The following is a 25,729-nucleotide window of genomic DNA, read 5'->3' on the forward strand; positions in this document are numbered from 1 at the left end:
ATTTTTTAATTAATTAACCTTTTCCATCCCTGTTGTAAATTATTCAAATTGTACATACAGTTAAATTTCTTTCAGTGTAGAGCAAACACATTTTTAACGATATGGCAACGAACGTTGCCATCCGAGTTGATTCCATTAAATGATTTGTGTGTTCTATTTTTTTTAGAAGATTTTCGTTCAGCCGCGTTGGCTGACATGAGCTAAACCTATTTTTTTATATTAAGTTTTTCGTAGCTATATTTGGGGGGTCCTTAAACCAATCACTCCCATAAGAAATACACAGACGTGAGCATGTGAGCCGCTCACGTTGAGCCGGAGGAGTATAAAGTTGCCATATTGTAAAGATCTGGCAGCACTTTATTACCTCTAGTTTGATTTGTGTGTTTATTTTTTTTAGAAGATTTTCGTAAATAAAACAACATCATGGTGAGGAAATTGAAATTTCATGAACAAAAACTTTTGAAAAAAGTTGATTTTATAACATGGAAAGTGGACAATGGTGGTCAGGAAAACAAAATTCTTCGACGTTATCACATACGCAAAAGGGAAGATTATACAAAGTAAGTAAAATGAAAAAAAAAAAAATAAAAATTTGTGAGACAATGGCGAATGCAACACATGTGTGAAAGAAACTACAATTGAATTTATTTTTACTATTTACTAGATACAATAAATTGTCTCGCCAGATACGAGAATTAGTTGAAAAAATTGCAAAGTTGGAGAAAACTGATGCTTTCAAATCAGAGGCTTCGTATATGTTATTGGAGAAATTGTTTGGTATGGGTCTTATAGGCGATAAAACAAATTTGGAAGTCGCAAGTAAAGTATCGGCCAGCTGCTTTTGTCGCCGACGTTTACCTGTTGTTATGGTGAAAAGTAAGTACCCACCAATTTAATTTTAATTATATTCGCAAGATTCTATCTACAATTCTATGATACAACCCTCTCAGATAAACTTTCGGAAAATATTAAAAATGCTACAGATTTAGTGGAGGGCGGTCATGTAAGAGTGGGCACAGAAATGGTTAAAGACATTGCTTTCTTGGTTTCTCGTAACCTTGAAGACTTTGTAACATGGGTAGATGGCTCCAAAATCAAACAACATGTTATGTCCTACAATGATTTACGAGATGACTTTGAATTATAATTTACATTTTGGCACTTAACTATTAAAAAAAAATATTTTCAAAAAACAAAAACTAATTCGTCGTTATCATTCCGTATATATAGTAAGTAAATGCTTTAATCATATTTCTCACTCTGCTACATTTTTTAAAGCATTTCTCATCTCATCCAAATAATTGCCATAATTTTTCTTCTCAATAAACATTCAAAACTTAAGCCAATTTTAGCGAATTTGGCTCCAAAATTATTTAATAAATTCTCACAAATAAAATATATTCGTTATGTGAATTCAAGTTTCCTATATCATGATGTTATTTCTTGCGTTTCCGTAAGATTTTTCTTAAAACACAGCACCAAATATTATCTTAAATGTGGATACAATGTTATACATAAATTGGTGAAATTTAGTTTATATCAGAAATATTTTCATATTGCAATGATTTTTTGTCCCTTGATCAAAAACAAAATGCAAAAGGAAAATTTCGTTTAATTGATTTATAAATTAAAAATCCAGAAAAAACTCAAAAAAATCCGCTTGTCAAACAAAGTCGAACGGGTAAAAATGGGTAAAATTGGTGACCATATATCTTCGAAACAAATTTAAAATTCATTTTATTACTCCATTATAAATAAACGGTGTTTGACAATTTTTTGAAATTCGAACCTTGTAGAGGAGGAACCGGTAAAAATTGTACTTTTTTGGCACCCTATGTACATATATTATTAATCAATAAACATATGGGGGATTCAAATGGTCTCCTATTAGGTCGTATTGTCATGTCATAAATTTTTTTTTTAGTTTAAATAAATTTTTGTTGGGTTTCAAACAAAAAAGTTATAAACTAATAAGTAGGGGGCGGATTTTCATGCATTTATTATTGGAAAATATGCGCCTAAAATATGCTTCAAAAAATCAAAATATGACTTAAAAATTTAAAAAATATGCACTTATATTTTTGTGCAGACACATAAAATAATTAAGTATGGATTTCGAAATGTCTTAAAAATACACAACACTGTTGCCAGCAGTTAGAACTCTTTAAATTATACCATGTATTAAACAATTAAAGTTCTAAAACTATTTTTAACATAACTTTTCTTCTAAAAAACGATGGATATTTATATTAATTGTAATATCTTGGTATAAATACTTGTTTAAACTTTAAAGCCAAGAGCTTCTATATTGTGACTTTCCCTTTAAAATCATCAATATTTTGATCGGGCTGTAAAGTAGCATCCAACCTTAATATTTATCTCGTCAATTGGTTAATTTATACATCCCATGTAATCTAGCATAAAGACAATTGTCACTTAAGTGTCTCTATGTAATCTATAGTGTATTGACTTTAAACGTTAATTGTGTAGTGTATTTGTCTCTAAGTTATCCAAAATCTCTAGTTTACGACAGTCTCGTAGAACTGCTTGGAAATGACTGTCAGGAGCGGTTACTGTGTAGGCGAAGTTACAAAATCTTTCGATAACGAAATCTCTTATAAATCGAATGTGCAATGAAAACAAATATGAATGTTTTCGACACATTTGGGGTATTCACACGGTCTCCTATTAGTCATATTGTCCTAATATATTATAACAGTTGTTGTTGTGTTTTAAACAAAAAAAGTATTATTTTATGACAAAACAATAAACATAGTTCAAATAGTCTTATTAGTTTAGAACTTTTTTGTTTCAAACACAACTAAAATTTGATTAAACTATAATAATATATTAGGACATTATGACAATACGACCAAATAGTAGACCGTGTGAATACCCCAATTTAATGAATTTTTGATACTAAAAAAACTAAACATTTTTGAATAAAAATGTTTTGAAATGATAATTTTCAATTACTGATAGAGAAATGAAAAACTTAATGCCAGTTTCTATATGTCGAAAGAAGTTAGTCGATAAATGCCCATTAACGACAAAAAATTATATTTTTATTAAAAATTGGCATAATATGCATATAAATATGCATTTTGAAGTAAAATATAACAAAATATGCATTATCAGTAAAATATGCAAAAATATGCACTAACAAATCGATGCCATTTTGCAGCAAAATGTGCGATTCGGATAGATAATTAGTCTACATTGTATTTGGACATTCGAGAAAAAACATGCATTTGCATATAAATCCGCCCCCTACTAATAAGACTTTTAGAACTATATTTATTGGTTTGTCATAATATAACACTTTTTTGTTTGCAGCGCAACAAGAATTTGTTTAAACTAAAAAAATATTTTACGACATTATGACAATACGACCTAATAGCAGACCGTTTGAATCCCCCAATAGAAAATAATTTTAAATCCTATTCTTTACTTATCAAAAACTAGCAGATTTAGATTTGGAGTTAGTATTTTTTTGTTGATACTTTTTATGAACATTTTATAGTTTTATTTTAAATATTCGAGATAATTAAGCCAATATTGATTAAAATTTGGATCTTCCATTCGTACAAAAATTAACTAAATATAAGTTATTTAGAATAAGAGTACGATTGAGCCAAATCCGAGTAAACAGTTTCGTACTTTTTTAAAACATAATTTTCCCTTGTACTTTCTTTCATTCTTCTTCTAATGATCCTAGAAACATGAAATTTTGCATACATACAGTGGTGGCCACCAATTTACGACAAATACATGAATTTTTTTCATCAACTGAATTTTAAGTGCGATAGAGCCAAAATAAAAGGACCTCTAAGGATATGAAATTTATTATTAATGTTTCTAGTTTCTGAAAAATGTTTGGAAAAATCGGTAAAACATATATGAACAAAGATATGTGGAAATACGTTGACCCACCTCAGCGAACATCCGCTGTTAATAACATGATATGACCGAAACTAATGGAACTAATAATACGAAATTTGGTCCGAATATTTTATAATAATAAAAATATAATGATATAAATGTCAGAAAATATGTTTACTTAAAAAAAAAAAAATTGGTCAAGTTGTAGAAAAATTTTATGTGTTCGTGGTGAATATGTATGAATTGACACAGTCGAATAAAACACACTTGTGTGTTAAAACAGTCCTCATGCATACATATTTGTGAAAATATTTGAAAAAATAATTGACAATCACGTGGAATTTAGCAAACAATTTTTGTCTTAAATTCCTGGCCACCACTGTATATAGTTCTGTGCGATTGATAATCAAAGAGGGAAACTTTATGTTTCATTTTATTTTATTCTTTATTTAAATAGTCGAGCCCATTGGGATCATTTTATTTTTGTTATCACATTTAAATTTTAATTTTAAATATTTTTAGGTAAACATAATTAAATTTTTTTTAAATTATTTTTAATTTTTTTTTTTTTTAAATTTATTAGTGAAATTTTTTTTTTGGTAAAAAAAAATTGAGGTAAAAAAAATGTTCCCGATTACTTACTATGACCTTATATACGTCGTTGGAAATGACTTTGAAATATCTATCATTAGACATCCATATTGTTTATATTAATGACATACATAGTAAATTCAGATATATGTATATCAAAAATAGTCCAAAAATCGAGGTTGTGCTGGTTTTTTCCTTATACATATCTCAGACATTTTAAATAGCGACCGAACCGGGTTTGGGTGTTTAATTGCATCGGTAAATAAATTAAAAGAGTATGTGGTAAATGATTTTCCCGACAATTGCTTCAAAAACTGTGACTTTCCATTACGCGAAAACTACTACATACTTTATTTTGCAGTTTACTTATTGTACTCCTTAAAATAAATTGAAATCCATCACATTAAAATAGTAAGTTATACATGTATGTAGTTAGCTAGAGATAGGGAGGCTTTCAAATTTACATACATATTGTATATTTAATAATGAAATGAATAAAAATGAGCGATATGTATATTTATTATTTTTTGTATAAAAACATTTTTATTCGACAATTATAAACATCAAATTATACAATTAGTGATCGCATATGGCGATCGTTTAGCAATCATATTAGACTTAAAAATACTTAGTAAACTAAAATTAAACTGTTTTTCTTTTTAAATGCCAACTTGAGAAAATACCCCAGCAGTTACATAGAGTCAGACAAGTTCTAAAGTAAAGTGCTGTTCAATGAACTTGTCTTGTATTTGCAAATAAAATTAAAATCATTATACTTTCGCACAAAATACAAAAAAAATCCATTAAAGAAACAGTTTGCAATAGAACTTGAATTGATTATATCATGTACAAAATTTAATGAGCGTTAGTCTAAAGTTTTGTGTCGGACGGTAGCCTGGTCGATAAGGTTGTGTATTGTTGAAAGTCTCTATAAGAATTGGTATGGGAAAAGGTAAAGTCGATAATTAATTATTCTTCATTTGTATTGACCACCACAGATTTTTCGCCCAACACACGCATTGCATTCGAATAATCGGAATCAATTTGTGGTATAATTTGTTTGTCATTGGGATGCAATGTACGTATGAGGTCAGTTAGCGAGAGAAACGATTGACGGCCAATATCATCGAGATCGGGTGTTAGAGAGGGGATGTGCCTGTTTTCATCGTTGTTTCTCTTTTCTACTTCTTGTGAAATCTCCTTTAGTCGTACTTCAACCGCCGGTAATTCGGGGGTATTTTCGATTTCGTAACTTTCCAATGATTTTTCCTTAGCCACTAATTCTTCGGATTCTTCTTCCTGTTCTTGGGAATGTGAACTGTTTAATTTGCTAACATCATCGTTTTGTTGGTCACTGGATTTGTTGTCATCCTGCTCATGTGCATCGTCGTGTTCGTCATGTTCGTCATGTACTTCTTCAGAGTTTTCTTGCTGGCTAACCTCGACGTCATGATCAAATTCTTCATTTGTTAAGTCACGTCCTTGAACTTCTTCCCCTTGACTGTTGTTCGATTCATCGTCCTCGTGTTCCTCTTCGTTGTCCTGCTCGTTGTTGTGAATATCGTCGGTTTTGCTGGATACCAAGGCACGCTCTTGATCCAATTTCAATGAAACATATGAAGGCTGATTTGATTTCTTGGCTGTTGCATAAGAGGACATTAACAGTGGCAATGGTGTGGTGGTTTTCATTTCCGACTTACTAACATCGGCAATAATGCTGCGTGGTGTAGTAGTGGTAATAGGGCGTCTATATTTTGACAATACATATATGTAAATAAAAAAAAAGAGTTGTGAAAGGAAATATGTTAGTATTTCTATAATGGAACGAAATCAGAATAGCCTAACATGATATAAGTAAATTTATGTATACGTTTGTATGTAAACATTAAACTACTTTAGGAAAGCTAAGCCCCAGTTCACCACAGTGTTATTAAAATTATTATTATTGTTATTTACTACTACAACTACTACTACTACTACTACTAGTATATTTGATATATATTTAATTTTTCTTAACGTGTGAATAAATGAAGAATAAATGTTTGTTAGTTAGGAGATGAGAGGCTTAACAAAATACTTATGTATATGATAGCAAGTAAGGTTAAAAGTTGTGTTTATAAAGTGTGGCGGGTAAAAGGATAATTTACAATTAGCAGCAATATTTTGTTGTTTATTAGTTAGTCAAGCGTATGAACCAGCAGTTAGTTAGTTAGTCAGTCAGTTAGTTTTATTTATTTATAATCAATCAGCAAAACTGTTATTTAACTAGGCATTTATGTATATTAGAAATATTTTAAATACGACTTGGGGTTTAGCTCACCTAAAATAAGTTTAAAATTCAATTTATTTATTTGAATCAGCTTTAGTTGAACTTTCTTGTTGTAATTGTGTTTGATTTTATGTGTGATTTATTAGTTTTTATTTTTTTTTTGTATCCAATTCGAGATTCGTTTTATTAATATTCTTAAAGTAACATTTACAGGCTAAAATTTATGTGTGTAGGTTTCAGATTTTTTTTTATTTTATTTTCACAATTTAATAAAAGAAACCCCTTAAACTTTTATGAAGGGGTGGCTCTTCTTACCCCTGCGCTGAAGAGACTGGAATACTACCATAATTGTAGTAGTAGCAACGTGTTTGTTCACAAATAAAATCTTTCACTGCAGAACAGTCTTCTGGCATCCATTTCAATGTGGGCTGTTTCAAAACAACACAACCTTTTTCGGCCCCGCTGCTGCTGTTGAAAGTAAAAGAACTTAATTAATCGAATTGAGTTAAAATTTTAAAAGGAATTCACTTTAAGGCTTATTTCTTTATAATATGTGGTTATATTTTGTTGGTGGGAAGAATGGATGGAAATGTTTGAAACCAAAATAAAAGTAATTAATAATTACACTAACACTAAGTATAATTTACCTGTCTCTGGCGGTTCTCTGAGGTGATGTATTGCTGTTGTGATCAACAGGATCGAGGAGGCCAGCTTGTATGGCATCAGCTGTATTTTCGAAAAAGTCGAATGTGGCATTAAATGGCAAACCAGTGCTCATCCATAAGAACATGCCTGTTCCCAAACGATTACCAGAAGTCCAGAAATCGTAATTGCCGTAGCCAGCATTTTTCAAATAAGTTGTCATCGATTCAGCCTTCTCTTTAGTTTCGAACGATGCCAACTGTAGGCCCAATGAACGGCAGTACTGATAAGCCAAAAAGTAATTTAATTCTGGCGAATATGGATTCATGCGACTGATGAAATATTGTACACCATCCAGATGTATGGTAGTTATACGTTGTCCTAATATTAGAAAAGAAAATAATAGATGAGAGACCACATCAAAAAGGTCGTTAACTTGTGTTTCCAAATTCGTACAAAAATACCCTCCAAATATGTATTAATTCTAAATTTGTTACTTTTATGGTTGGTTTGCGCAATTCATTTAAATATTAAAACCTTTTTAGTAAAATTGTTATTTTCTTTGGCTTTCTTTTTAACAAATTTGTTTGTTTGTTTTTTTGTTGTTCTTCTTTCTTGTACGTTAGGTGTTGTTGTGCTTGAAATCACTTCCTGTAATTAAAATTCACTTCACACTCTAGACTTGACGAAAACTGCAGTGACTATTTTAGTTTTCTCAAATATGGAACTACTATGTGTTGAATTTTCAAGAATATAATGTATTTTGATTTTAGAAGAACAAATAAAACCATAAAAAATAGTTTGTACCGTTTTAAACTGATCAAATAATAACAATTATTGAATATTTTACGTTTTAAGTGATTTTAGTTTCTCACTATGTTAATGAAATTTCTTTAATCTGTAAAATCTATGGAAATGCTTTGTTTGATTTGAAACTGATCAAATAGAATTAATTATTGAAAATATTTTTATACACTTTTCTCAAAATTAAAATTGTCGATTCTAGCTTTAAAATTAATTTTTTTTTATATTAATGAAATTTCTTCAATATTGTGTATTGTGGGTGGGTGACTCCAAATTGAGGAAATACTTAAAAATAGAATATAATTCAAATTACAATTTATTCGTATACAGAATAATAATGTACATTTAATAAAAGTCCGTTAGAAAATTGTTTATGGATTTTTGTCGAATTCAACACAGATTTTTTACTTTGCAGTTAAGAATTAATGTTTGCGATCGTTACTTTTTTTTTAAATTTTTTTTCTCAATTTTTATTGAGTTATAAAGTAAATGTATGAAAATTTTTGAAAAAGTAAAAGTTTGACTAAAAAAATTCCATTTTCGTTAATTTCTTTAATTTTTCCAAGTTTTACATTTTGTTTACAAATCTCAATTTTTTTATTAATATTAATAATAGCGAGTTGAAAAAGTTTCTTTTTTTAACACGTAAATATTTCGAAAAAGTAAAAGTTTGACTAACAAAAATTCCATTTAAATTTGTTTCAATTATTTTGAACTTTAATTTTTATAAAACACTTACCTGTTGAAAGGACCACTAAACTGATGAGGCAAATAAGAACTTTATTCATTTTGATTCCACTACACAATATATATTATTTTATGTTTGAATGTTAAATATTCTTATCCGATTTTCGATATGTATATGCGATATTCGTGTTTAGCAACGCTAGTCTAGATTTAAACTGAACTCTTCGAAGGTTAACGTTAAAATACCAAGCTTTGCTGCTGGCCAAAGGTTCTCAGGTTCTAATCGGTTCGCTTGTTTTTTCTTGTTCTTCTTTTAGAAGAAGGTGATATTTTTTTTTGTACGAGCACCTTCACTTAAAACCAACAAACGCACTCACTACTAGCTCTCACTCACACACCCAGTGTTTAGGCCTGGTCTAAACTACTACACACTACGACGTTTTGTTTATTTGTGTGGGTTAATGGTATTTTTGATATGTATTTGTATGTATGTATGTATGACTTGTAATTGTGTATACTATATATGTTTGTATCTATAAGTATATGTTTGTATATTGTTGTAGTTGATAAAGCGCGACTTGTTGTTTCCGATTCAAATTCTCGATCGCGAATGCCTGAAATTGGGATACGTTGTAAGCTTAAAAGGAATTTTAAACAGACATCCGTAGGAAAGTAAATAAGCCAACAAGAATAAAAGAAAAATAAAGAAAAAACTACAGAATATAACCAAGAACGTCTTAAGTATTGTTATATATAAATACCTTTGCACATACACACACACACAAACACACACAAACTTTAATACATAAAAGAATGAAAAGTATTAACTGAATAATCAAACAATCCAACCAGCCAACAACTTTAAGAACTCTTTTTCTTCATATGTACGTATTGTAACCAGCAGTTCTGGGTGTCTATCCCGAACTAGTGATTTTGCTTAGCTTTTAGAGTGAAATGGGTCAAATAGACTGTCTGATAGGTGGTCCAACGAAGTCAACGCATTGGATTCACATACCGGTTACTTATGGTGTTTTCTTTTCTGACACAAAATGTTGCCTATATATTTTATACCATTTATTAAATGGTATAAAAATCGGTATCTTCAGAATTTGGAAAAACGAAGTTTTTTATTAAGCTGACAATATGCTCTCCTCCAATACAAATGGTTTTTTCAATTGGACATTACGTTTTCTCGACAGAAGCGCCAAAAGTTAAAAACATTTTTAATAATATTTTCGTAAATTTTTTTAAATATTTTACTACTTTACTAAATTACATATATCTCAATTGTTTTACCATATAGAAATTCATACTTCAAAACATAGATAAACATTTATATAGGCTTTTATTAAGTGTATATCTTATATTTATGGGCCTCTCCATTTTTCTGTTATAGTCCTTTAAACTTTGGTCTCAAATATACTGATTTTTTTTTTTTTTCTAAGAATATTATACAGCTTTCCAAAAAAAAAAAGACCGTCGAAGCCCGTCCAATGACTATATACATCATTTAACGAAACTTCTGGGGAATGTCTTTGTAAAAAAATTGTAGCCGCCAGCAACCGCCGAAATACTTTTTTTTTTAATTTTTATGGAATGGAATTTTTAGAAATATTTTATTTTTATATATCTAGACCCTACTGTAACTTGAAAAAAAGTTTAAATTGATCTTTTAAACTTTTTTTTGGAATCTCTGCACTACAAAAATCACATGAGTGTCAAATGACCCAAAATCTATTAATTTGTGTCAGCCAAGTGATAAGACATTAATGACAATGACTCTAAAGGATACATTCAGTACTTATAAAACTGCTGGGTATCTACACAATAGTAATGATGATGATGATGATCATGGCGATGATAATGATGATGAGGATAGTCTATCTGTCCGTCTTACGGTCTGACACTATAAGGCAACATACAATACAACTACTGGCACCCATACCAATCAAAATTTGTACATACTGTGTGTATATTAATAGAATTTGTTGTTGTTGTTGCTGTTGTGTATGAAAAGGTTCTTGGCGTGATTACTTTAAAAAAAATGAAGAATAAAAAAAAAGAACTGATGACAAGAGTATGTGAAAATTCTTTAATAGCCTTAATCACATTTATACAGGGGTCTTTGTCCATGGCTAAAGCAAAATATTGTAACCAATTGGTATATGGTTTTTATTGGTCTTCTTCTACAATATATTTTCTCTGGAGTAATTGAATTCTCTATTTATAAAACATAAACTATAGGAAAAAACTAAAAACAGGTAAAAAAAACAGTTTATTGATCACTGACTTGCGGCAGCAATCATTACAAACCGTTGTAATTGATTGAAACACAAGCGGCCAAACTCCAACCACTATTTTTATCTCATAGTTTAGAAAATATTTGATTGATTTTTTGAAATTATATTTGTTTTGCAACAAACTATTTCTTACGCCAAAACTAACTATATCAATATATCGAAAATGGTTTCTAAATAAGGAAAATGTAGCTGTAATCAACAAAATGACATATTTTTAAATTTGGTGACAGATTAACAGCTCTTCTTACTACTTACTGCTGGCAAAGTGCAGGTAAGCCAGCACCAGCGTCTTATTCTGTCGATAAAGAAATTCCAATACAGAAATTCATTATGATGGATGATTTAGCCTTTTTCCTTTTTACCAAACATACATACATACATATATACAGACATTTGTATAAACATTAATATTTTTTATCGTTCTTCTTTATATTTAGTTTCCTTTAAACCACAAACTTGTTTTTTAGTTTGCCCGGTTCTTTTGCATTTAATTTTGTTGTTGTTTGGATGGATGGATGGTTGGTTGGTAGGATTGCTGGCTAGTTGGCTGGCTGACTGACTGGATGACTGGCTGCTCGTTGTTGTTTATCATTATTGTGTGGTGGTATTTATATTTTAGCCGTGCCATCATTGTCATCATCGTAAACTAAAAATGAATAATAATGAAAAACAATACACAAAAGTGGAAGTAACGAACTTACCTGAAACTAACTACTCTAAGAACACAGCCAAAGTCCCTACTGGCTGATCCTTAAACATAATGATAATTTGAGTTATTCTAAACACACAATTCCAAGGGCTAAATGTGTACATATGTATGTGCATAAGTATGTATTATATGGACTTTACATTACGTAAAGTTTAGTTACGTTACGTTCCGCTTCTAGTTATCGCCTTTACCAATTAATTACTACATACAAGTAGATATACATACATGCAAAAATAGCTAGCCAGCAAATGACAAAAACACCACTAAAGTATTTAATTTCAAAAAAATATCACTTTTAAACCGCAAACTAAAAGCATTGGCCGGCCATACTAAAGTTGTGTGCATTAGATTAAAGTGTTACCCAGATAAAATAGTTATTAGCCAGTTTTTAATATTTTTAATTCTTCGAAAATTGTATGTTTTTTTTTTGGAAACTTTAAAGTCGTTATTTCTCAATTTTAACCAGAAAAAAAGTATTTGACCAAAGGAAGTATTTTCAAATTTTTAGCTTTTATTTTGAAACATTTGTACAAAATAAATTTATTTAAAGTATTGACCGTTGTTAGCTATGACGTTTTCCCAACTTTCTGGCAACATATGGATTCCGAGCCAAAAGAACTGCTCATATTTTGAGGCCAAGTACGAATCAAGTCAATATTAGATACTCTGTTCTAAAGTGAAGCGTATCCCAAGTAGAGCATTCTGCATCGATCGAAAGAAATAGTAGTCGGACGGGGCAAGGTCTGGACTATAAGGCGGGTGAGGCAAAACTTCCCAATCACTTCTTTCTAAATAGTTTTTCACAGTTATTGCAACATGTGGCCGAGCGTTGTCATGATGGAATATTACGGTTTCATGTCTAGCCATATATCTGGGCGTTTTCGGCCAATGCTAGCTTCAAACTAGTCAGTTGCATTTGGTACAGGTTCCCTGTGATGGTCTGGTCTGGTCATGCAATATCGTCTTTTACTGTCTCTACTTCAATCCCAATTTCCCTGCTGCTCGCAAACGTTTTGAAATTGCTGCTTGATTAGCTCCCAATGATTTTGTAAGCTCTTGTTGAGTTTGACAACAGTTCACTCATAAAGTGAAACATTACAATTCATGGTCTTCAATCCTATTTTTTTGGCTGGTATGTGCGATATGTGTCTTCCGTGTCAAAAAAACACTTTTGAGACGCACAAACCATCTTTCGCACGTTGAACCGATGGAAAACATTCACCATAAGCTTCGGTGTGCTTCAGCTGCAACTTTTTTTCAAATTAAAGAAGTAAAGCAAAACTTCCCTCATATAACGTCGGTTGGATAATGGCTGAATTACGGTCGTTTAAATTTCAGAAAACGAAAATTTTTCAATAAATTTGAATTTTCTTCACGCTCTAAGATGATCGTGAAGCAGTAAAATAATTGTTTCTTATTTTAGTGAAAAAGCGTACTAAAGTAGCTTTCCAAAGTACATAAGTAAATAATAATCAATTAAAAAATGAATAAGTTATGCTAATTTTTGTGATAACATGTTTTTCATGTTTTTTGTAATAACACGTTTTTCATATATGTAAATGCTTGCGTGTTCATTTTTTTAAAATCAAAGACTGAAGTATTTTGCTTTAGTTGGGGAGGGTCCTGACTGATTTTTACAACTCTTTTGCTGTTTAAAAGGCAAAACTTATACATATCTTTCAAAAACAAGAAACTTTTTTAAAATTAGTTTCAAAAACGAAGTGATCGAGAAAAACTAAAAGAATTTCCAACAAAACAGAACCCCTGCATAATAATTTGTTCATTCTCTTTTGCATTACTGTGTAATGCAGCATTTAAAATTCCAAGAGGAGTTTGTAAACATGATCTGGGAATTCGATTATAGCTCATTTATTTCAAATTATTTGAGATTAAAGTTTTTTTTAGTTTTACTTTCGAAATAAATACGAAATTAAATATGTTATTGTGTAATTTTCTTATCAAAATTCAATTTATCAAACTTAAATTGATTCTATGCAATGATTCGAATGATGTGCCGAATATTTATATACTCGCCATAAACACATGGTCTCCAATTACACGCTAATGCAAAAATCATGCATGTTTCACCTAAATCAAACCACTTTATAATCAATGATTGAACCCCTGCCTAAACTACTTCTTTGTCATGTAATTTACTTGGCAGTAATAAAGACAAATCGTATAAAAGTTAGATGACAAGATGTAGTTCATGCAGGGGTTCAACTGTTGATGATAACGAGGTTGAATTATGAATAATCATGCATGATTTTTTACATTAGTATGTTATTGGAGACCAAGTATTTATGTGTGTTTTGTTTGCTGGGTGGTGTTATCTTTTTTATGTCAACCTGGATCATATTATCAAATATGATGAGAATTGACTAAAAACAGAACATCGATATCAAATAATGCCCACCCCGAAGAATTATTTAAAATCTCATAAATCTACATACATACATATGTATCTATATTTAGCACAAATACATTAATACACATAGTTTTGCAACTGGAATCCTAATGTCTGATCACTTGGGTGACTCCAATTTATATATTTTGGGTCATTTGACACGTATGTGCTCTTTGTAGTGCAGAGATATGTATGTCAATTGGTTACTTTATACATACCCTGTAATCTAGCGTGAACACAATTGTCATTTAAGTGTATCTAAGTAATCTAGCGTGTAGTCACTTTAAAGGTTTATTTTGTACTGCACTTGTTTGTGAGTACAAATGTGTTGATATACAAATTGTGTTGATATAATTCTCATACAGTTTATTTTCTTTTTGCTTAAGTATACTGTCATCCCATGTAACCTAACGTGAAGTCAATTGTCTCTAAGTAACCTAGAGTGTAGTCACTTTAAACGTTAATTTTGTAATGCACTTTAGAAAGTTTGTTATTTTACCCACCAGAAAGAAGTAATCGGTTATTGGACTGTCTATGAGATTAGCACTCGTACATGTTAAAATAACTACACAGAGAAAACAGATTCGTGCTAGCAACCGAATTTGTTGCCAATCGAATAGTTCTATCTTAGTGACCGAATTTTACAGTTATGGCTACAATATTTTGGAAGGGGTAACTAAAGTTTAGTTGCTTCAACTGAAATTCTTCTTTATCAACTGACTTTCTGTTGTTAGAACTGACAAATTCTATGTGTACAACAGAATCATTCGATTGGCAATAAATTCGGTTGCAACATGAATCTGTTTTCTCTGTGTAGTTATGTATCTGATCAAGTATGTAACCGGTATGTGAATCCAATGCGTTGCCCATTTTAAATCAGCTATTAGACAATCTAAGTGTAATCAAAAAGGGTAAATTGAACCCCCTGCTAAGGACATGCACGTGTTAAAATAGCTTGTCACGTAACTACATATGTAACTAGTTGCCACCCTAATTGAAGGGTAAAATCACCAATGAATTTAAAAATCGCAAAAAATACTTTTCCTGGAATGTTTGTTGTTAAGCACTTAAGATATTTTTGCGGTTAGGGCTCGGTATTTTCGAAACCGACTAAGAATATTATATGGAATGGCTTCCCCGATTTTTAAATTTACTTTAAATTTTGAATGTTTCGTTGGAATTTATTCCGTTCTTAATTCCGAATGGATTTTTGTTTTTGATTTAACAAAATTTTTAAAGTTTAATATATTTCCTTCATACAGAGTGTTATATTTTGGATACACTACCCCCAGATTCATAAAAAAATTTAAATTTAAACATTTTTTTATGAATAAGGCCTCTATAAAATAGAAGGTATAAAAGTATTAGTTTTGTGGGAATCGCTATCACTATTAAGGCCTTATTCAATAATAAAAATCTATAAAAAGTTTTAAAACGTATTTCAAAATTGAGGAATTAATCATAAAACTAAATAAATTCTTCAATTTTAACTCGTTCAATGTATGAATATTAAAAAAGGAAACAAACATACCAATGATACTTACTATACTTTACTGTAGATTGTTAATATTTAGACAAACACAAATTAAGTTTTTGTGTGTGTGTGTGTTTGTGTAAGAGTTTATGTTAGTCCATGTCCATTTCGTTGAATTTTAACAAACCCTTTTAGGCACGCTTTTATATGCCTTCAGCATTTTATAACCCATGACCATGGATAAGACATAAAAATTCACTCTGCACATTTATGACGCAGAACAAAAGGAAAATATCTACATACAACAACACAAAATTAAAATAAATAAATATGTTTGTATGTAAATAAATAAAACTACATATGTACGTATGTATTTGTGTACATTAGACCGGCCCTTAAAATAACTGGCTCCTATTTTGATAGTTAGTATTTAAAAAAAATCAGTGGTCAGCACTCATAGCCAGCAGATGACGAAGGCGATCGATCGACTATTTCGATGTACACAACGGGAAATATAGTCGATATCTGTAATATATGATTCTTAATAGGTAAAATTGTCCGGGAAAGTTCCAGGAATATTTTTTAGAAATTCCCGTGAAAATTCGTGAATTTCCTAATATGTTTTTATCTTAACGTTACAGTAATATTTCTGCACAGATAAAACAGATTCGTTGTGATTTTTTACCAATCAAATGATTTGATAATAGCAACAGCAAATCAATTTCTTCAGAATGTTTGTCATCACAACTGATAAATTAGTTCATTTACACTGAATAATTTGATTAGTAATAAATTTGGTTATCACAACAAAAACGATTTTCTGATTTTGAAAAAAACAGAAAAATTTTTGTTTAAAACAGGAAAATTAACTTTTGTAGTAGGTCGACATAAAACCTATTGGAATTTTAAGTTCTTAAAGTAATTATTAAGTGTCTTAACATTAAAACTTTAAATTTAGAGAAAAAAATGACAATAACAGTGGTTTAAAATTTTAATACATTCTGATTTAAAAAAAAGTTATCTTTCGAAACGAATTTCCAGATTTAATTTAGTCGGACCTAGTGTAATACATAGCAATATAAAAAATGCTTAAAAAAATTATTTTTTAAGTTCGAAAACCAAAATTTCTAATTTTATATCCAATTTTCCAACTTTTAATCGATTTTCGGCATGGGGGGTCTATGGTACGATTGGGTACAAATGTCGCATCCATAAGATTTAGATTCTAAACAACGATATTTGACCGATTAAAGTGAAAAATAAAAAATTATGAAAATTCCCAATACAAGGAGGAAGGGCAGGTTTAATGTACAATATGGAAGTACTACATTGGAATTTCGATTAACCTTTATTTGTTCAAATGTTAAATTTAAAATGTATTTATAAATACAAATTTAATTTAAATAAGTCTCCTCAACAAAGTTCCTTTTGAATTGGAATTAAATTATAGACAAACATAATACTGTCATACATACAATGTATGTACGTATGTTTGTTTGTTATCTGTACATAGGGCAATCGTTTGTCGTTTTCATGAAATGAATGAAAAATGTTTAATAAAATGTTTGCCAAATTTCACTAGTTGCTGCACGATACGAGTGAGTATAATCAGGATTATACTATACTGCATTATCATGTTTGTTTGTATCTGTATTAAATAGTTACGTACATATTTGTATATGTTTGTAGATCTATCCCAGCAGTTCATGGTGACTATCCCGAACTATTGATTTTACTGATTTTACCTATCACTTAGGTTGGCAACTAGTTACATATGTAAGGAGTTATTTTAACACGTGCCTGTCCTATGCAGAGACTATCTGATAGCTGGTCCAAAGTAGTCAACGCATTGGATTCACATACCGGTTACTTAAAGTCAGTTACCTTACTAGCTACCAAACTGGTTACTTGATGAGCTACATAAGCCTATTTATAACCATAACCGATTGTTTGTAAACAAACCTTTCTCCGACAACACTTCCGATGGGTAAAATAACTACGTTCTAAAGTGCTGTACAAAATAAGAGACACTAAATTGATAATTGACTTCACGTTAGGTTACATGGGATGGCATTATACTTAAGCAAAAAGAAAATAAACTGTATGAGAATTATATCAACAAAATTTTTATAAAAACCATTGGTGGGAATTACTGGTGCAGTACAAAATAAACATTCAAAATGACCACACTTTCAATTACTTAGAGACACTTAAGTGACAATTGTCATCACGCTAGATTACATGGAGTGTATAAAGTAACCAATTGACTTATATCTGCGCTACAAAGAACGTGTCAAATTACCCAAAATATATAAATAAATGATCAGACATTAGTGACAATTACTGTCTATAAGGGATACTAAATTGACTACTTGTAAAACTGCTGGGATGTATCTACATATCTATCTGTATGTAGGAACGTTTGAATGTGCAATAATTTTGTATTTTAATATGAGACTCCACTCATGCGCAGCAACATCATCATGATCGTTGACTTCTTCTTTTCATTCTGCCATTTTTTTTTTTTATATTTTTAGTTTTTTTTCGTAGCTTTTTTTATAATTTCCTTTAGGATGAATGTCAGAAAATCATGAATTCTCAGGGATTAAGATTTACGCCTTTCAACTCTTTCGACATTATTATTATTATCGTAGTCGTCGTTGTTGCTATTGCTGTTGTTAGTGTTGTTGTTGTTATTGTGGTTGTTCTTGTTGTCTATCTGTGTTTTTACTCGTATTCGCTTGTTTATATAAATTGTAGGAAAAAATAATAAAAACGAACACACGAACAAACTTTACGACTGATCAAAGTAACGAATATAGTACGTTTAAATTTGTTTAAAAAAACTTTTTGCAACAACTTACTGTTAAAGAGGACTGTATTCTTGTTTGGAATTCTTTCTTAAGTTGCAGACATCTCCACTTTTTTCCCTTCTTCTTCTTCTACTTCTCGTGCTTTTTTTTCTGTTGTCAATTTTTATTTTATTTTTGTCTAAAAATAAACTTTTTGCCAATGTTTTAAGGTATTTATTTTAGCCTTTGGCTTATAAAATCTTCTTTAATGCGAAAGAAAACGAAGAGGACACAATTTTGCTGTGTTGTGAATCTGTTTCCATAGTATACCTCTGCATGTGTAGGTATGTACATACTATGTGCCTCTGCCCTTCCATCTATACTCATACATCCATCCACTACCATTCATTCACACATTCATCCATCCATCCATCCATCCGTCCATGTATTATAATCTTTCTATGTATCCATCCAACCGTTTGGTATGGTTTGGTTTGGTTGGCATGTCTGTTGGTGTATAAAATGTATGAGGAATTATAAGAGTATGCGCAAGCTCCTTTGGCGAACATTTATTTCAATGTTTCTTAAGATGGCTCGGATCCATGCATGTGCATTCATCCATCCATCCATCCGTCCATGTATTATAATCTTTCTATGTATCCATCCAACCGTTTGGTATGGTTTGGTTTGGTTGGCATGTCTGTTGGTGTATAAAATGTATGAGGAATTATAAGAGTATGCGCAAGCTCCTTTGGCGAACATTTATTTCAATGTTTCTTAAGATGGCTCGGATCCATGCATGTGCATTGTGGATTCATGTACTGTACTACTTACATACTATGCAACTTCTTCTTCTACTTACACATCTTCTATCTATCTACTACGTACATATATGTAAGTATATTTATGTATGTTGGAAGCTATCGTACAGATGGAGTATGTACAGAAATACAAAAGTACATATTTTTGTTTGTTCCTTATTGTCTTATTGCAATTGGTATTATCGCAGAAATCATAGTGCAGTACTTGAACTTTGATTTAGAAAAACAAAAAGAGAGAAAAAAAAAACTCAAACATAGAAATTTACTATAATTTTAAACAATTCAATATGTTTTTCTTCACGTTATTTCTACTGTTTTGTTTTATTATAACAGTATAGTTTAATTTTACACGACACACAAAAGGTCACAAAACAATTGTGAAATTCGAAATTTGTTCGATTATATTGGCGAACAATGTAACATATATTATTGTACAAACTGTATGTGGAGTATGGTGAATGTGGAATATTGATGTAGAGTAACATCAGTATTTCCCAAAGAAGGACTACGATAGTATTTATGACTCGAATTTATACAGTTACCTCCTTTGAACTTTCGATACAAACGAAACGATTTAGAGAATTTTGAATTATTTCCTTTTTCAGCCAAATCACTCAGTATTATTTAATTGAAAATCAGTACTTTAAAAAATATTGCAATGAAACACTTATTGTTCTTGTATTAAATTTAAATAAAACTTAAACGGTTCAATATGAAAATTCTCAAAAATATGTGAATTTATTCAAGTATTGTACAAATTCATTAAACATTAAAATATTGTCATTTTACACGATATTTATAAATTCATCCACATTTTCCGGAAATCCTCACCTTAAAGATGTTGTAGTTGCTTGCGGTACCTTTCTGGACGAGGTGGTCCACTTACGCTTAAAATCGAACATATCCTGAGATACCTTTCCTGTGTTCTTTAATTTTTTTTTTACAAGAGCCCAATATCGTTCCACAGTCGGAAGTTCTTGAAAGTTGTGTGGATTGTACAAAATTGACATTATTGTTTGAACACCACTCAAGGCCTTTTTTCCTAAAATACCTTTTCCTGAGATACCTGAAAGCACTCTGTGCCTTGTAAAAGACGTTTTTGTTGACGTGACTGATGTCACAAATGATTGGCTTCATTTGTCACAACTACAAATGGCTAGTCACACAAGAAAATTCTTGTTTGTTTTTTGTCCACATAAAAATCTTGACCCGGAAGTTGTGAAAAGTCTGCCAGTACATAAGTTTCATCATCCATCGATGATCCATCGCTCGTACTTTTGCTTCTAAGTTTTTTTTAGCGCATTGCGATTTGGAACTTTCTGAACTATATACGACTTCAACACAGCATTAGCTTTGGCTCTGCGCACAAAATATAACTTTACGAGCTGCTTTTCTGACCGAAGTGCTCGGTGCTCTTCAAAAGAGTTGTTCGACTTCTTTTGCCTTACCAATATCTGTTAGATCATTTTTTCTTGCCGATACACGTTTTCTTTCAATGTTCAAGTCTTCCTTATACTGTTTAATGGCTTTGGAAACCGTGTGACGATAAACTTTCACATCTTTTGCCGTTTTTTTTTTGATGAACACTTATTTATAGCACACAATTTAACGATATTGGACTATCAATTGAATACAGCAGTTTAGAGAAGTATGGAGAAATATAGAACAAATGACATTGTCCATAATTGTAATAATGTAATTTCACGCGAAACTGAAAATAATACACTTAAAAATTAACGCATACTCAACACAAACACTTAAAGTTTTCAACTGATGCTAATAGAAACTAATGCATAGTTTAGAAAATGCGTCATTAAATTAATCTAACACATAAATGCATAGTTGAATTGATGACGGAGTTGGAATTGAAAGTGTAAATTAATTAATTTGCTTTCTTTTAATTCTCAAATATTCAAATAATTGTTGACATTTATTTTATCGCATGTATCATAGCTTTGAATCATTAGATGAACTTTTTTAACACATTCGTCATCAAATATACCATAATCTCAAATTAGAAAATTATGATAAATTTTACTCGATTTTGAATGCTGTTTTCATTTGAGTTTCACGAATAAGAGTAGGCTCAAACTTTGTTTAATTTTATTTATATTAGTAGTTTTCTTTTGTTTATTTTAATATGTGTAACAATAAATTCACATTGGTCTTACTATTTATATTTTTAAAAATCTTGAAATATACTATTTACACACATAGGTTAAAAGGCAGTAAGTGCAGTGTGTAAATTTAAAGTAAAAGTTAGTGCTTAATCTGTTTCCACATATTTAAAACCTCCACCATTATACATTTACAGTAGGGTGGGTCGATTTGTAGGGACGCAAAAAAATTGCCCAAGTGACAAGGAAAATCGTATTCTAGAGATCAAAATAAAAAAAACTTTGGCCAAGGAACCTACATACCTCTAAAATGAATTCTAATTTTGACCCAAATGTAAAATTTTTGGAGAATTTTATGAATTTATTATGATAGCGGAGTATCACGCTAAAACTATAAAATTTCGCTCATTGCGAGCAAAAGTTATGTTAGTTTAAAGTTTAAACTAAATCTTAACAAGTACGAGAGCTATATAACCTTCACCAAAATATACTTCAAAATAAAAATTTTAAATATTTTTAGGTAAACAAAATTTAATTTTTTTTTCCAAAGTAGTTTTTTTTCTAAATTGTTTTTTTTTATATTTATTGAAAAAAAAAAATTTTGTGAAAAAAAAAATTCGAGTTAAAAAAAATGTCTTCCGATTTTGACCCATTTTAGGTCCAACTTACTATGGTGTTATATACGTCGTTGCAAAGGTCTTTGAAATATATTTTATTAGATATCCATATTGTCTATATTAATGACTTAGTAATCTATATATATGTAAAATATCGGGGTTGTCCTGATTTTTTCCTTGTATCTCAGCCATTTATAGACCGATTTTCTCGATTTTAAATAGCAACCGAGCTGGAAGTATTTCGGAAGTATGAATTGTGTATGTAAGTTATTTGGGGGCTTCGGAAAGTTGATTTCAACACACAGGCGGGCATGGCTATATCGACTCCGCTATCTATAATGATCCAGATTATATATACTTTATAGAGTCGGAAATGAAAAATATAGAAATTACAAACGGAATGGCAAACTTATACAAGGTGGCGCAAAAGTAATCCTCCTATCAGAAAATGCTATAAATTTTGCGATTGGCCCCTAATGTCAGTTCTGTTTTGACATTTGTGTAACAATGTTACGCTACACTGCTCCAGAACGCGGAATATTGCTGACTATTTATTTGACCAATAGGAAGATGATTTTTCATCAAAAATAATCATGAGTGATGAGGTCCATTTCCATCTTAGCGGGTACGTAAATAAGCAAAATTTACGCTTCTGGGGCACTGAAAATCTGCGTGTAACCCACGAAGAGCCATTACACCCGCTCAAAGTCACTGTATGGTGTGCTGTTTTCGCTGGAGGAGTCATCGGAACTTTTTCTTCGAAGACGTCGCGGGCCAAACGGTTGCTGTGAATGGTGAGCGCTACAGAGCAATGATCAACGAGTTCTTTTTGCCGCAACTTGATGAATTGGGATTGGAAAACATGTGGTTCCAACAGGACGGTGCAACGGCACACTCTGCACGTGCCACAACCGATATGCTGAAGGATGCTTTTCCCGGGCGCCTAATCTCCCGTTTTGGCGATTTGCACTGGCCAGCAAGATCGCATGATTTGACCGCTCCAGACTTCTTTTTGTGGGGCTTTTTGAAGCCGCGGGTTTATGTCAACAAGCCTCAGACTCTTGCAGCTCTTAAAGACAATATCCGTCAAGAATGTGAGGACCTATCGCCGGAAGTTTTGGCCAAAGTGATGGCAAATGCCATAAAAAGGGCTCAAATGACAATTAACTGTGGCGGCGGCCATTTACATGACATCATATTCTCGACTTGATGTAAAAAAAAATTAAAAGACCAAATAAAAATAATCCACAAGAAGAATCAAAGTTTTTCATTTTTTTTAATTACAGCCCAAAAACATCGGAAGTTTACTTTTGCGCCACCTTGTATATGTATACCCTTGTCACTCATGGTGAATGGTATAAAAATATAGCTATGCTGATTCTCATAGACGCATGATTAATATTATTTATTACCTAAATCACATTTATATTTATCATACGCTATATAAACAAAATTTATGTAAAGTGCCAAAAATAATGATTTTTTGAAATTTTTGTATGGAACACCCCCCTCAGGGGGTTTCAGGGGGTGTGCCACTAGCATGGGTAGGTCGGCCCTCCAAATTTAGTGGGGGGTCTGTCATATATTTAGACTCGACTGGGGCACTTTAAATGGGTCAAAGTGGGATTTTTCAAAATTTGACCTTTGGGCCAAAATAAGGAACATCAGAATTCATTTTAGAGGTATTTATGGTTCCTTGGGCAAATTTTCTTATTTTGATGCCTACAATACGATTTTCCTTGTTACTTGTGAGATTTTTAAATCGACCCGCCTTAATATACAGTATTTGTAATATGTAGCCATACAATTTATTTTATTTTGATTTTGTTTGTTTGTTTTTTTTTTTGGTTTTCAATAATAACAAATAAGATTTTTCTCCCAGAAACGTTTCTAGTTATTTATTCTTTGCGGTCTACTATTAATAATTTGATGGGAAACAAAGGAATGACAAAATGAAAATACTCGTAGGTACGTACATATGTACTTAGTACATAGAGATAGAGGTTATACAAATTGCATGCATGCGCATGTTGTTAATTTTACATAAATTCACAGAATCCTATTACAACTTGTTTTTGTGTTCGACACTTTGGTGAATATTATAGAATTACATATAAAAATTTTTATATCAAAATAACAGATAGTATAGGTCGATGATTAACTACATCCATTCATACATACATACATACATATTTATATATGTATGTACATATGTTGTACATATGTCGGTATGCTGTGTGAATTTATGTCTGGAAGTTTGTAAGGAACATGACCACCAATTTTTATAAATTTCTTGTCTTCTTTTGTACAATAATATCATCATCGCATTCATTCGATGGAACTAGAACTTCTTCTCTATAAAAAAGCATAATAACAAAAACACACCTAATGAAAAATCTTTTTAAGACTCCACAATTAAATAATGACCATTGTGGATGGATGATGTTGCTGCTGCTGATGATGATGGTGCTGATAATGATGCCTATAAACTGTAATTATTTCTTCATTTTTTTTTCTCCCATTTTATTTTATTTTTTTTTTTTGTTAATTTTCGTACGGTCTACAATAACAATATTTCAGATTTAAAGAAAAAGATTATTTATTTGTTAAAAATAAGTAAGAAAGAACGAACGAACGAATAAAGAAAACAAAAACAAAATAATCATGTTAAAATGCCCGTATCAATCCCCAAAAGTATCCAACGGAGAAATGTGAACTCAGAAACTAATTATTGTGAATTGCGTTTATCTTAAAAAATAAAAAGTTCATTGGCTCTACAATTTGCTGTTTATTCTTATATTCTTATTAATCAAAGAAATTTTCCAGCAAACATTATCGTTCCAAGGCCAAACTTTTAATAACACTTTGTATAATCAACAACATATGATTTTTTTGAATATGCATATTTTCTAAGGGTTTTTTTTATTAAAAAAGTAAAGTTATTATTTATCTTTTGTTTTTAAAAATATTAAAATAAAATTAATTCAACCTATGTGCCACATAGTCATGTATTATCTAACTACACCATTTTTGAAATTGATAAAATTAAATTAATATTGAGAAAATACAAATTGAAATTCAGAAATCCAAATCAATGTTGAGTAAGAAGAAATTAAAATGCAGAAAATCATATTAATATTGCAAACAAGCGAATTGAAATTGAAAAATTCAAATTAATATTGAGAAAATACAAATTGAAATTCAGAATACCAAATTCGTATTGAAAAAAACACATTTGAATTGAGAAATCGAAATTAATATTCAGAAAATTTAAATTGTAATTGCGAACTAATGAATTTCTGTTTGGTTTAATGCTAATTAAATTCATACTCGCAGTAATAATTTTATAAGAAAATATTATTTGAAAAATGTCTTAACATTTTGTTTTACGAGTCCGTGACATTTTGTATTTCCCGCCTCTTAACTGAAAAGGGCAACACTGCTTCTGTAAACAGGCATCTGTCAGTTGACTCCTGTCAAAATAGAAATAGAAGATTTTTGTTTGACAAATATTAAATTTTTACAAATATTTTTCAATTAATTATAATTATATTTATTATTTTAATTAATTATATTTGCATTCAAGTCAAATTCCAACAAAATATTCAAGTGCTTGA

General features: G+C 30.6%; 2 protein-coding genes across 7 annotated transcripts; one reads left to right on the top strand and one right to left on the bottom strand.

The window, feature by feature from the left end:
* Positions 1 to 383: 383 nt before the first annotated feature.
* Positions 384 to 1,199, top strand: LOC135960729 (U3 small nucleolar ribonucleoprotein protein IMP3). The gene is made up of 3 exons (XM_065512095.1): positions 384 to 560; positions 665 to 876; positions 951 to 1,199. Exons 1-3 carry the CDS (start codon positions 424 to 426, stop codon positions 1,145 to 1,147), a joined length of 546 nt encoding a protein of 181 aa, XP_065368167.1. The 5' UTR covers positions 384 to 423; the 3' UTR covers positions 1,148 to 1,199.
* Positions 1,200 to 5,432: 4,233 nt separating this feature from the next.
* On the bottom strand, positions 5,433 to 9,314 carry LOC135959921 (involucrin). 6 transcript variants are annotated; one of them, XM_065511061.1, is made up of 4 exons: positions 8,928 to 9,301; positions 7,390 to 7,765; positions 7,058 to 7,210; positions 5,433 to 6,220 (listed from the first exon to the last, which is right to left on the bottom strand). In XM_065511061.1, exons 1-4 carry the CDS (start codon positions 8,974 to 8,976, stop codon positions 5,443 to 5,445), a joined length of 1,356 nt encoding a protein of 451 aa, XP_065367133.1. In that variant the 5' UTR covers positions 8,977 to 9,301; the 3' UTR covers positions 5,433 to 5,442. The 6 variants fall into 6 exon arrangements, with proteins under 6 accessions (XP_065367133.1, XP_065367134.1, XP_065367135.1 ...); XM_065511062.1 differs by having other exon boundaries at positions 7,058 to 7,207; positions 8,928 to 9,300; XM_065511064.1 differs by lacking the exon at positions 5,433 to 6,220 and adding an exon at positions 6,859 to 6,956 and having other exon boundaries at positions 8,928 to 9,314.
* Between the last annotated feature and the right edge of the window lie 16,415 nt (positions 9,315 to 25,729).

The sequence above is a fragment of the Calliphora vicina genome, chromosome 5, assembly GCF_958450345.1.
Source record: "Calliphora vicina chromosome 5, idCalVici1.1, whole genome shotgun sequence".
Classification (NCBI taxonomy): domain Eukaryota; kingdom Metazoa; phylum Arthropoda; class Insecta; order Diptera; family Calliphoridae; genus Calliphora; species Calliphora vicina.

What these genes read in the sequence shown, in the direction of transcription:
- LOC135960729 (XM_065512095.1), top strand. Translation starts at nt 424, where the DNA reads ATGGTGAGGAAATTGAAATTTCATGAACAAAAACTTTTGAAAAAAGTT. An exon ending in AAAAGGGAAGATTATACAAA is followed by an intron (nt 561 to 664) that starts GTAAGTAAAATG and finishes ACTATTTACTAG; the next exon opens with ATACAATAAATTGTCTCGCC. An exon ending in ACCTGTTGTTATGGTGAAAA is followed by an intron (nt 877 to 950) that starts GTAAGTACCCAC and finishes CAACCCTCTCAG; the next exon opens with ATAAACTTTCGGAAAATATT.
- LOC135959921 (XM_065511061.1), bottom strand. Translation starts at nt 8,976, where the DNA reads ATGAATAAAGTTCTTATTTGCCTCATCAGTTTAGTGGTCCTTTCAACA. An exon ending in TTTAGTGGTCCTTTCAACAG is followed by an intron (nt 7,766 to 8,927) that starts GTAAGTGTTTTA and finishes TTCTAATATTAG; the next exon opens with GACAACGTATAACTACCATA. An exon ending in CCAGTCTCTTCAGCGCAGGG is followed by an intron (nt 6,221 to 7,057) that starts GTAAGAAGAGCC and finishes GTCAAAATATAG; the next exon opens with ACGCCCTATTACCACTACTA.